Source organism: Urocitellus parryii, chromosome 14 (assembly GCF_045843805.1).
Source record: "Urocitellus parryii isolate mUroPar1 chromosome 14, mUroPar1.hap1, whole genome shotgun sequence".
In the NCBI taxonomy this organism is placed as follows: Eukaryota; Metazoa; Chordata; class Mammalia; order Rodentia; family Sciuridae; genus Urocitellus; species Urocitellus parryii.
Window position 1 is genome coordinate 26,007,873 of NC_135544.1, and position 12,702 is coordinate 26,020,574.

A 12,702-nucleotide genomic window follows, 5' to 3' on the forward strand; every position below is an offset into this window, starting at 1 on the left:
AAGTGATGGTAGAAAATCCACACCATATATATTATAAATTAAAAAGCAAAATTCCATAAGTCCCCAGTAACTAGCTTATACTGAAGTCAAAATTTAAACCCTAGATTGCTCAATGCCTTGCTAAATTGCTGAGGCAGGTATCAAACTTATGATCCTCCTGCCTCAGCCTCCCAAGTCACTGGGATTACAGGTGTGCACCACTAAACTTGGCTTAATTTTTGTTTTTACTTTAAAATACTTACTTTTTGGCATTTCTAACATCAAGATTAGTCTTTCATTTATTTATTCACTGCCTTTCCCCCCCCCAAAGCTGTTAAATTTATGTACCTATTAGCATAATTTCCAGGTATCTTAAATATTAAAGGACATTTTAACTATACCTGATTATTTATAATATTAATGTAGGGAGTTCCTTCAAAGTCTGATTGCCAGACTGGGAGTTCAAAGTGTTTGTTAGGAGTGCCTGCCTACAGTCATTGAAAGCTTGTGTTCAAATCTTATTACTGGGTTTAAAAAAAAAAAAAATCTGGCATGATTTATGCAACTTGTTTTTTCTTAATGGACATTAAAATTATGAACTTAATATTACAAATATGATTCAGTTAATATTCTTGAACAAATACCTTCTTACATTCGTGGAAATATTTCTACAGATTCCTAGGAATAAAAATATTGGGGCTGACATATGGCACATATTCTGTGTTCCCCTCAGAATTCATACTTTTAGGTCCCAAGCATCAGTACCTCAGAATGTGAACTTGCCAAGGAGAGAGCCTGGAACAGACCCTTCCAGATCTAGTCCTCAGAAGCAATCAGCTCTGCCAACCCTCTTGATTTTGGACTGATAGCCTCCAAAACTACGTATAAGATAATACAGTTCCACTGTTAAAGCCACCCAGTCTGTGTCATTGCTGTGACAACCCTAGGAAATTAACAGAGCACACCTGCAAAATATCTTCCAAATGGCTGTAACCATTTATCCCTTACCATGTATGAGGGTAAGATCCACTACATGCTTCACCAATACCAAATATCAACCTTTATAATGTTTTGCTTATTTTTAAGGACAAGTGAATTCTATCTCAATTTTTTTTTTTTTTTTGGTGGTGCTGGGGATTGAACCCACGGCCTTATGCATGAGATAAGCACTCTATCAACTGAGAGCTATATCCCCACCCCGAATTATATCTGAATTATATCTCTTTTTAATGCAAGCTCCTCTGATTTTTTGAACCCAGATTTAGCACACTTGTAGGGTTTTATGCTTTTATTTTGAAATATCTAAAGATGGATTCAATTGGATTAACACTATCAAATAATCACTCAAATATACAATTTTAATGTAATTTGATACAATGATGAAAACAAAAACTATATTTAGCTTTAAAGAATATCCCCTCACTTGCTGACTTATCTACTACACAATATTCATTATTTAGGATTACCACACAAATCATGAAGTATATTTTTGAAAATTAAAAACTATACAATTAGGAACTACAAAATCAAGTTATCTTCATATGTATACTACGTGAAAACAAATTGCACATCCAGTAATCCAGTAGCTATTGAGGATTACATCTTTGAAGTAAATGTATCTGATCTTTCTGTTGGAAATACACTAGAATACACAATGTTCCTAAAATGGCATTGCAAAGTAGAAGAGCATCTTAGTAACACTAAAACCATGCCTTTTATGGTTGCAATTTTAACTTAAAAGATCCTACCTAGAAATAATAGCCCACGAGGATATTTGTGCCTAGTCACTCTTTCATTAAAGCTTATATTCTATCTGAGGCTCATTTTCCATCTTCTTCCTCATTTATTCTGCTTTGTCTTCAAATGAGTTAAGAAGTGCACTTTCAGGTTATTTGACTGAACAAACCTCTTGTCACAGCCTGGAAAGGTACACGCAAAACGTTTCTCCCCAGTGTGGATGCACAGATGCGTTCGCAAATTGAAGTCCAGAGAAAAGCGCTTTCCGCACCCTTCAAAGGTGCACTGATAGGGCTTCTCTCCAGTATGAACCAGAAAATGCCTCTTTAGTTTTGAGCTCTCTGAGAATGTTCTCCCACATTCTGCACACACGTGATCTTTGGGACCAGGAACAGGGATGTGGCTTCTCAGGGAAGATTTGTTATTCGGCTTTTTTGGGCGTGTATTTTTCCCTCGCTTCTTTCTAGCACATCCTGTGAGCTGTTTGGGATCTGCTATGTCGTTGGTGCAGGGTCTCCCTGTGGGAGGAGGCTTTTTGCCCGTCCCATATTCAGAACACCCATGTCGTGAATTCTCTTCCCCAGTCTGCTGAGGAAGCTCTGGTGTTGTCCCCTTTTTCACATATTCCAAAGAAGATTCGAGAAGGGAGCTGGCTTCAAAAATCTGCTCGGGAAGGTCTTGATTTAATCCTTTCTCCAGGCAGTCCAAGGACTTAAAAAGTGAATCTTCTCCCAGGATAGATTCAGAAAACTCCCCTCTGAGTAGGCATTCAATGTAACCGTCCTGGAAATCATCCTCTCCAATAGCCAGAGGGCTGAGCTCACAGCTAGGGTCCTTGTCATTGTCAGCCCATGACCTGCTGGGGGATTCCATTTCTGCCTGCTGGGCCTGGCTTGGCTTGCCTAACTTTTTTCAGGGTTCTTCTACCCACATCTTTCCGACCAGGAGTTTTGCACCAGAAATAGTATCAATGACTTCCATGGAGCAGTAATCTGGGGTGGTCATCACCAAACACCTGCTTTATGAAAATAATCTTGAATTGGAACATACTCTAATATTAAAGACATCATCAGAAAATGACCTAAAACACTGACCTAGAGCTCACCTTTCAATTACCATTAATGCTACACTTACATGTTCTCTGATAACCATACCCCCTCACCCCCCAAAAAGAAAATGCATCCTGGAATAAGATGGGTTATCTGGGTACCCTATAAATTTTCTGACCTAATGACTCATCTAATATTGATTGTGCACTCATTAAGGTGCTAGCCCTACTCTTGTCTACATATTGTTTGTGATTCTTCAGTAGAAGTTTGCAATCTTAAATAGAGCCAAGCAAGCAAACCTTTACTGAAGTGTTTGGTGGCAACTGATTAAAAATTCAAAGGGGATGCAGGAGTAGATAAAGATGCTCCTGTTTTCTTATGTAATGTTTGTGAAACATTACATAAGAAAATAAATAATGCATGTAAAGTGTTTGGCACAATTCATGGTGCAGAGAATATACATGCTGAATACTTAACATGAATTAGTACTATTTTATAATCCTTTTATCCATTTTGTAAGTGTATGTTGGATCCTGTAACCTCACTAAGCTGGGGATGACAATCTTTTTCTGTAAAAAGCCAGATTTAAGCTTTGTGTGCTCTCTTATCTCTGTTGAAACTTCTCAATCCTGTTGTAGCAGGAAGTAATCAACAGATAATCCATAAAGGAATGAGACTGGCTGAATTACAATAAAAATCCAAGAGAGGCTGGATTTCTCCCATGGGCTACAATTTGCCTGCCCATTGTTCTAGAAGTTAGGGATCCAGAAAATAAGGCACACAATATCCATGGCACTCTATCTCTTCTGACTACAAGCCAAAGTCAAAGCATAGGGTAACTAACTTAGCTCTGAAGTTTTACATTTCCTTAAGACTATAAAAGAACCTTTAAAACTTACAGTACAAATACGTTACTGCTATTCTTTGAAGAGTGGTTTGCTTAATGATACAATCCTGTACCTGGCACAAACAAAAGTCCCTCTTCCTAGTCAGTCCATTTTAAATAACTGAAATTTGATTTGATGCTTGCCTTTCTTTCCCAGCTTATCTCTTGCCATCTCTAGTGCTCCTGTTTTATTATTCAGCAATAATAAACTCTCTCCAATGAAGCAAACAAGCATGGAAGCCTGTTTCCCACCAAAACTTCAGCTTTCTCAGGCTGCCCTCCATTCTTAGGCTCTTTTACATCCCCGAGCTCAGCATTCACTAGCTCCCTACCTCATATGGATCAGAGCTCCATGATAATAATCTTGAATTAGAACATATTCTAATGTTAGAGACATCTTCAGAAAATGACCTTAAAACTCTGGCCTAGAGCTCACCTTCCAATTACAGAATGCTATGCTTACATGTTCTCTGATAACCATACCCTCTCACCCCCAATGGGCAGGCCATTGTAGAGAACTGTAGCCCATGAGAGAACTCAAGACTCTTTGTTTTATTCAGCCAATCTCATTCCTTTATGGATTATCTGTTGATTACTTCCTGCTACAGGAAGCAAGTGTTTATTTATTTAAGGTCTGTCTTACCTGCTAGACTGTAAGCTCTGTGAGAGCAAAGGCCTCTTTGGTCTTGTTCCAGCACTGTACTTAAAAAAAAAAAAAAAAAAAAAGTTATGAATATTCATTAGATATTGCATTGGTGAGTTAATTTTCATCTGATAAAATTAATTTACTAGAAATTTATTCAGAGCTTTAGACACATAATGCATTAGTTCAAGAATAGACCTTACTTTTCTGGTTTAATTATTATTTGTCATGTCTCTGAGTATTACACTGGTTTCACAAAAATACCCAAGATTGAGAGCATGACATAAAATTGAAATGGTAATTTACCAAAGTATTATCAAAAATGGTTAATATGGCAAGCATCCATTTCTAGGTAGGGGAAATAACTATAGGAAAAACTTACTGGGTAAACATGAGGACAAAATTTGAATACCAAACATTAATACTTAATGACCGGAGACTAGCCTAATTTTATATTTCTCCAACAGGTTAGAAGTACTTCACAAGATGTTGTCATTTAATTAATTAATCAATTCACATATATTTCGAACTCAATATCGTTCTAAGTGCTGAACTCAGAACAATGAAAAGGATATTAAGTTCATGGTCATCATAGTACTTTCCTCTTATCCGTGTGGGAAGGATAAAAGGCAGCCAATGGTAAATGAAACAAGCTAAAAATTGAGAAAAAAAATGGTATGGAACTCCCCCCCCCCCCAAAAAAAAAAAAAACACCCACCAGAGTGGGCACAGTGGTGCACACCTGTAATTTCAGTGACTTGGTAGGTTACAGAAGGATCACAAGTTTGAAGCCAGTCCAAGTAAATTAGTGATGCCCTAAGCTTTGGGGATGTGGCTCAGTGGTAAAGTGCCCCTGAGTTCAATCCCCAGTAATCAATCAGAATGATTAAAAAAAAAAAAAAAAGTAACTTTGTCTGGAAAAACTTCCAAGAATGAAACAATGAGACATTAGATCGAGACCTGAAAAAGAAAGAAGGTGTTGGTCCCGTGAGACAGGTTGGAAGAGTATTCAGCCCAGGACACAGCAGGGTGGAGGAGAAATCGCGGTGGGCAAAGAAGGTGGTAGTCAGAGTTAAGGTTGGGGAGGAGAGTGCAGAACCTTGTGGGAAGCAATTTGCAATGCATATCAAAACCAAAGAAAACCCTTAAGGAGTTTCACACTAAGAACCATTGCTTAGGTTAACCGTTTACTTTTGGCTGCGGTATGGAAAATGGACAAGAGTGAAAGACTAATTTATTAAGAAATTCAATCATCTAACTGACGCTGGGTGTTTGGGCCGAGGTGGGTCTGAAACGCAGAAAGGGTGGGAAAATAGAAGAATCTCCTCTGGGGCGCTTTACCATTGAGCTATATCCTCAGTCCTTTTTATTAATTTTTTTTTTTTTAATTTTGAGATAGGGAGGGACTAAATTGCAGAGGCTGGTCTACAACTTGCGACCCTCCTGCCTCAGCCCCCAGAGTCCATGGGATTACCGGCGGGAGCCACCACGTGTGCCCGTTTTAGGACCTTTTACGCTTGTTGGTGGATCGGATAAAGGGTGTAAGGGAAACAAGAATCGAAAATGAGTTGTCCTAGGTTTTATTGTTGTCGGGTTTTTTTTTTTTTTTCTTTCTTTCTTTCTTTGATTGCTAAAGTAATTGAGGTGGATAGTAGTGCTATTTCTCAAAATCAGTGGGGAAGGAAAGAAAAGATAGGCCTACTGTCTTATCAATAATTTAAACATTTGAATATAAAATAAACCTCGCCATAATGAAATAAAATATTTACATTAAATGAAACAAAATTTAAAAAAAAAAAAAAACCCGCAACTTCAAGGAAATTTCAACCAGGCATTCGTTGGCTTCCTTCTAAGTGTATTTACTTCCCCTAAATCTCCTGTAAAAAAAAAGTGTATAGGACCAGTGTCCCCTAACAGCGAGCGGTCAACAGTCTAAGCAATAGAAGTTGAGTGATCAAAACAGGCTTGGACTTAGATAAACCCGATTCATTAGTACATTAGAATACATCCCCCTTCCCTGCACCCATTATCAGAAAAAAAAAAAAAAAGTTTCGTGAAACAAGACTTACCCATGCAACTAGGATGCGCTCCCAAGAGTTTCCATTCCATTTCCTTTCAAAGGTAAGAGAAAGAAGGAATTGCTGCTGCCCGCTCAACCAGAGTCTACTATGACACGTGCTCTGCTTCTCAGACCCCTTAGATTCCTTTAGGTGGACACAGGGAAAGGAATTTCAAAGGAAAAGCGCCAACCAGTCACGGAGGGCGGGGAGATGGGTGTGGCTCCGCACCTGGCCTGCAGGTAAATACCCCGCGGCTCCCGCCAGAGCACCGTCACCTTCAGCGGGGCGGGAGGGGTTAAAGCGCTTTCTTCCGGGTGACTGCGGGTGGCCCGGCCTCAGCCAGGCACCAAAAAGCCTTTGAATCCCAATCGCCTGGCTTTAGCACGCAGAACGTACTCAGTAGGTGTCTATTGAACGAGTGAACGTAGGTGAAATGAAATTTAAGCTTTTATGTATCAATGAATACAAATCAAGCGTAGGAGGCCATTTTTATTCCTGGAAATGGAAGTTTGCTCTAATACACACCCACAAGTCTCCCCCTGCACTTTCCCCATCTCCACTCCTCCTCCAACACTCCTAAATAAACTGTCTGTCTCTGTCCATCTCTTTTTTTTCCTTAGTTATTCCAGTGGCTTTTATATCCCTAGAAGTAACACAATTCACTTGGAAGCTTAGGTCAATCAATGTTCACCATTGGATAGGGTCTACTGAAATTTAACAGTTCGTATAAATACACTCACACTATTAAAACAAAAACCAAATCAATATTTAAAACCTCTTAAATTTTGACATAAAGCTTCTCTGTGGTTCACCTATCTGGCAGCAGGTCCTATACTCTCTTTTTTTTTTTTTTTTTTTGAACCAATTTCAATTGTGAGATTGCAAAAGAAAAGATTTTCCAATGGGGATATATTTGAACTTTCTATTTATTATTGGCTGGTATTGTTGCCCAAAGCTCAGTCCTTGTCCCCATACTATTCCAATAACGATAACACGGTTTGGAGAAAAAGGAAAAAGAAGCTTTATTGTTTTGCTAGCAAAGGAGAAACACAGGGGACTCCTGTCCCAAAGGCCGTGATTCTGCCCATTCACAGTTAACAGGGGGCTTTTAAAGAAGTGATCCAGAGAAAATAATGTTAGAGAGAAGAGATCAGGAAGAAGTAGTTTAGAGGAAAAAAGATTGAGGAAAATAAAAAGTTAAGTTTCAAAGCCACAAGGGATATAGTAAAAGCATCAAATGAACATGAACCCCTGTTACAGTATCCCCCACTAAGCAAACAGGCATCCCGTGCATGTAAATCAAAGTTAGATAAAACTTCCTCAGCTCCTTACCTGAAAACATTGTATTCACAGGTGAATTTCTGAAGGCAGAAATGCATGTGTGTGTATATATTCATCTCCCCACCTAGCCCTCCTACTAGGAAGGGAACCCAGGGCCTTGCACATGCTAGGCAAGGGGTCCACCACTGATCTACATTTCAGCCTTTTCTGTTTTACTTTGAGATGTCTTGCTAAATTGCCAAAATTAGCCCCTTCTTGGAGCTTGGGATTCTCCTGCATCATCCTTTTTTAATCCTTGTTATGCTGCTGATTGAACCCAGGTGCACTTAACCACTGAGCTTAACCCAGCCCTTTCTATTTTTAATTGAGAGATAGCCTAATTTACTGAGGCTGAATTTGAACTTTCGATCCTCTTGCCTCAGCCTCCGGAGCTGCGGGGACTCCATCAATCTTTGATTGGCTAGGATTATAGACATGGGTCACTACGAAGATTGAAGGCAGAAATATTAAACAAAACAAATAAAATAAAACAAAACAACAACAACAACAAAAAAAAACCACCTCCCTTCTGGTCTCTTGGTGTCTCGAAATGGTTATTTTAGAAAACACACAGGCCAAATTCTCACATAGGTGGGCACCACCAGCCCCCCCCCCACACACACTTTTTTTTGGTGATAAAAATATAAATGCCTGGGTTTTAATATTTTTCTCTCATGTGTGGAAGCTAGAGGAAAAAAGGAAAGAAAGGGATCTCATGAAAATAGAAGGGAGACCAGGAGGGTAGAAAAGGGGGGCCAGGAGTTAGGAGAGCGGGGGCAAGAGAAAGTACCAGGAATAAAATTGATCAAAATATGTTATATGCCTTTAAATATATACTACAATGAAATGCACTATTCTGTATAGTTGTTATGCACAAAGAAAGAAAGAAAGAAAGAAAGAAAGAAAGAAAGAAAGAAAGAAAGAAAGAAATACAACTTCAATGAACCCAAGAATCTTGAGCAAAGCATTCTTTCCATGATTTTCAATGCAATGACACTAAGTCCCTTTCCTTACTGGATGGACAGACTTACTCAAACAGAAACACTCCTCTCTTCAGCCTACTTCATTAGAACCACACCCTTTTGTTATCACTTCCTTAACTATTGCCATAGTACACACCACACAAAAACCAGATTAATTTATAATCCCCTCTCCCTACCACAACCTATCTGCTCACTTGGTTTATTTAGGACATGGCTCACCTTTAGATAATCTAAAATTACATTTTATATACACCTACTAATGTAATGCACACATTAGTTTTTATCGCATTATGATCTGACTCTACTTTCTGTGGCTCTTAAAAAGTAAGACAGAGCCAGGTGCAATGGTGTACACCTGTAATCCTGAGCCTGAGACAGGAAGGATAGCAAGTTCAAAGCCAGCCTCAGCAAGGGCAAGGCACGAAGCAACTCAGTGAGACCCTGTCTCTAAATAAAAAATACAAAATAGGACTGGGGATGTGGCTCAGTTGTCCAGTGTCCCTGAAATCAATCCCTGGTACAAAAAAAAAAAAAAAAAAGTAAACCAAATGAATGAACTCATCTGTCATATGAAATCAGCTCAAGGGAAATTTGGTTTCTTCAAAATGAGTTAGGGACCAATTAAATGTGAAAGAAAAGCAGATTGCTTTTTGAAACTGACCACAAAGGGTGGTATAGAGAGTTGAGAAGTTTTTGAATTGCTCAAATATTAACCATTGTAATTCTTCTACCAATAACATCATGGTCATTTAAAAAAAAAAAACTGTATTTTTGAGAATTTATGTGTATTATAAACTGATATTTTCAGATTTAGAAAACAAAAAATTATACGTAGGTATTAATTCACTTTACATAGATTTGAGTTTCTTCTGTAGGTGGGTCACTGTTCTAGGCCCTGGGGATATGATACCTGACCTCCTAGAGTTTGCAGGCCAAACTGGTAGGACCAAAGGTAAGATGAAGCCAGTAACTTGCTGATCCACAGCAAATTTAAGGGATGCCAAAAAACTCAGTAATCAAAATTAACAATATTTTAATTTCACATTTTAAATTATTTTATTTTTTGGTACTGAGGATTGAACCCAGAGGAGCTTATCCACTGAGCCATATCTCCAGCCCTTTTTATTTTTTGAGACAGGATCTTATTAAGATGCCTAGGGCCAGGAAGGGGATGTAGCTCAGTTGGTAGAGTGCTTGCCTCCCATACAGAAGGCCCTAGGTTCAATACCACAGAAAAAAAAAAAAAAAAAAAGAAAAAAGAAAGAAAGAAAGAAAGTGTGCTTAGGGCCTTGCTAAATTGCTGAGGCTAGCTTTGAATTTGGGATCCTCCCTCCTCAGCCTCCTGAGTCACTGGGATTATACAGGCATGTGCCACTATGTCTGGCTGATTTCTTATTTTCTACAATTAAAATTAATGCAAAAGTCCCTGATGAACAAAATATCCAAATTTTAAATAAAGATAGAGGATCCCAGTCAATTAACCAAGGTTTTAAATATCAAAATGCACCTATCCATTGATACCAGGAGCCTAAGGCTTTGGTGTAATGTGAAGCACCTAATAGGAGAAAATCCTGAGATTCTGGGAAGATTTCCCTGCTGTGATCTGAAGCAGGACAGTTTGGAGGGCATAATCTCCCTGACAATAGAAAGGAAATTTAGCTATGGAAGTGGGAAGAGTGAGGCTGTATGAGCAGGAGGAGCAAGTCCAGCTCCAGAGCCTCGGAGACATGATAAAAATTTATATCTGTACCCCAAGATGAATGGGAATGGGGGAGTAAAAGAAAACATGCATCATCCACAAATGCTTATTGACCTTAAATTTGCAAAATATTATTTCATTACTGGGACTCAGTCTATCTCCATTTGATTTAGCTAATTTTAATTGAATGCTTTACATGCCCAGTCTCATTTTATCTTGAAATCCTGTTTACAAAATTGTTATTATTACTATACTATTATAATTTCATTGGCATTTTCAAATGGTAACCCTGAGGTACAACGAAATTTTACTGGCTAAACTCAGATTAGAGCCCTAGTATGCTTAATTCTTTGAGATGTGTCATTGTGGTCTTGAAAGGGTAAAGTTTCTAAGCTGGAAAGCTTGAATGTAAAAGATTAGGTATTATTAAGTTCCTCTGTTACACCCAGATTCCTGAGATAGTTAAGACAACACCCTACTGGCCATTTAGCCTAGGGCCCTGTGCAGTTTGTCACAGGGCCCGAACCAATCAGTTTGAATGTGTACCCTGCTTAGGAGTGACCAATCACCCCCACCCGGCCGGTTCCCGCCAATGAATGTGCTAATCACATCTCATAGTTGTTGTTCAATTTTCCCGCGCCTCATGATGATTTGTTCTGATGTATGCAAAGCCCACCGCCCTCTCCAGAAAGTGTACTTAAGCTCTGCTTGACCTCAGCTCGGGGCTCTGGGCTGCTCTCCCTTCTTGAGTGAGCACGGAGCCCCAGCGCGCGCTGGAATGGATCCCCAATAAATCCCCTTTTGCCAATTGCATGGAGTAAGTCTCTTCTGTGGTCTCTCCCCCCGACGTTCCGCCAGACCCCCCTTACAGTCTAGTATAGTATTTCACGAACTCTATAGTTGTATTTTTCATTAAAAAAATCTTTTCCATTATTTGCTGTGATTTATAATACTTTTTCAAACTTGTTTGATCCCGATAGCAACCTTATGAATTGTTATTATCCACTTTATGAATGAGGAAATGGAAAAAGTCAGTTATGATAAATGCCTTATTCAAAACCACACAAGTATTAAATTTATGCAGCAGACTTTAGACCCCAAATCTTGCTATCCTGAAACAAAATTTAAATAGAGTTAATTTTTCCAAGTTCAGTCAATTGTTTAAAGAGCTTATTAATGTGGTATTGGTACGAGTTCTGCTCCCTCACATGTTGAAGTCTGAACATTAGAGAAGCTCGCTGAGGCAAGCATATAAAGGAGGGTTTATTTATAAAGGGGTAACCTAGACTTCTCTCAGGAGGGAGAAGGGGGCCGTAGCTGGTGTCCTAGTTCTGCCCTTTTTATATGTTCTATGTTTTCTTTGTTCTTCTACCTCCTCCCCCTTATCTTTCTCCTCACTGCCTATGTGACCAGGCATTTGACCAGGCCTAAGAAATGCTCGGTGGGTGGGCCAAAGGGTGAGGAACAGATGAGTTGAAGGGGGAAAGGCAGGATGGTGCAGCCCAGGACACATTAATTAACAACTTTATAGCTCCCTGGGGCAGGGGCAATTCCTGGGACAGATTACCTTAGCAACTGGTTGGAGCAGGGGGAGGTTCTAGATAAGGGTAGAGGAAGGGCTCTGAAGGAATTAACATCTCAATGCCTCAGGGGACAATCTCCAACTTGCTGGACTCACTCAAAATTGGCCTCCTGGATGCAACCTGACTCGATTTACCTATCTATAGTGACTGTCTAATTCTGGCTTCAGTTTTAGAGTTTCCACCGGATGTGAGGAACCCCACAGTCAATAATACATATTTCTACTTGGAATTTGATAGTCGAATAAGGTTTTTAAAAGGGCATGCTAAGGCACATTTGTTTGTTATTTATTTTTAATTTTTTAAAAAATCTAAATGGAAGATGTTTGCTACTTAACACTGAGATGAATGAACTTTGTTATCATACTGTCACACCTTTTCACAAGTGTTTGTACTATTTAGGTGAAGACGATGGCCACACAAATATTATCATGTTTCACTTTCTCTATGAGGGTTTAGTGGTGGGGCCTAAGTACACAGGTTTTTATGTCAGATTCTTCTCAGACTTTGATTTCTTAATGCTGTTTTGTTGTCAACTTCATAGGATTCTTTTTTTTTCACTTAAGAGTGAACTATTGCTGGGCACAGTGGCGGCAAGCCTGTAATCCCAGCAGCTCAGGAGGCTGAAGCAGGAGGATCCTGAGTTCAAAGCCAGCCTCCCGCAAAAGTGAGGTACTAAGCAACTCAGTGAGACCCTGTCTCTAAACAAAAAATACAAAATCAGGCTGGGGATGTGGCTTAGTGGCCCCTGGTACCAAAAAAAAAA

At 39.2% G+C, this 12,702-nt stretch overlaps 2 protein-coding genes across 2 annotated transcripts in view; both read right to left on the reverse strand.

Moving 5' to 3' along the window:
- Window positions 1–1,818: 1,818 nt before the first annotated feature.
- Window positions 1,819–2,589, reverse strand: Zfp42 (ZFP42 zinc finger protein). The gene has a single exon (XM_026389468.2). The coding sequence runs from the start codon at window positions 2,587–2,589 to the stop codon at window positions 1,819–1,821; it is 771 nt and encodes a 256-aa protein (XP_026245253.2).
- Window positions 2,590–2,628: 39 nt separating this feature from the next.
- Window positions 2,629–12,702, reverse strand: part of LOC113183208 (disintegrin and metalloproteinase domain-containing protein 20-like) — a 184,459-nt gene continuing 174,385 nt past the window's right edge. The window contains exons 2-4 of the mRNA XM_026389467.2: window positions 6,364–6,498; window positions 4,295–4,353; window positions 2,629–2,731 (exon numbers count right to left, since the gene is read on the reverse strand). Coding sequence (XP_026245252.2) covers window positions 2,629–2,731; window positions 4,295–4,353; window positions 6,364–6,498 — 297 coding nt within the window. The remainder of the gene's footprint in view (window positions 2,732–4,294; window positions 4,354–6,363; window positions 6,499–12,702) is intronic.

Coding starts and splice junctions, on each gene's coding strand:
- Zfp42 (XM_026389468.2), bottom strand. CDS start 2,589: ATGGAATCCCCCAGCAGGTCATGGGCTGACAATGACAAGGACCCTAGC.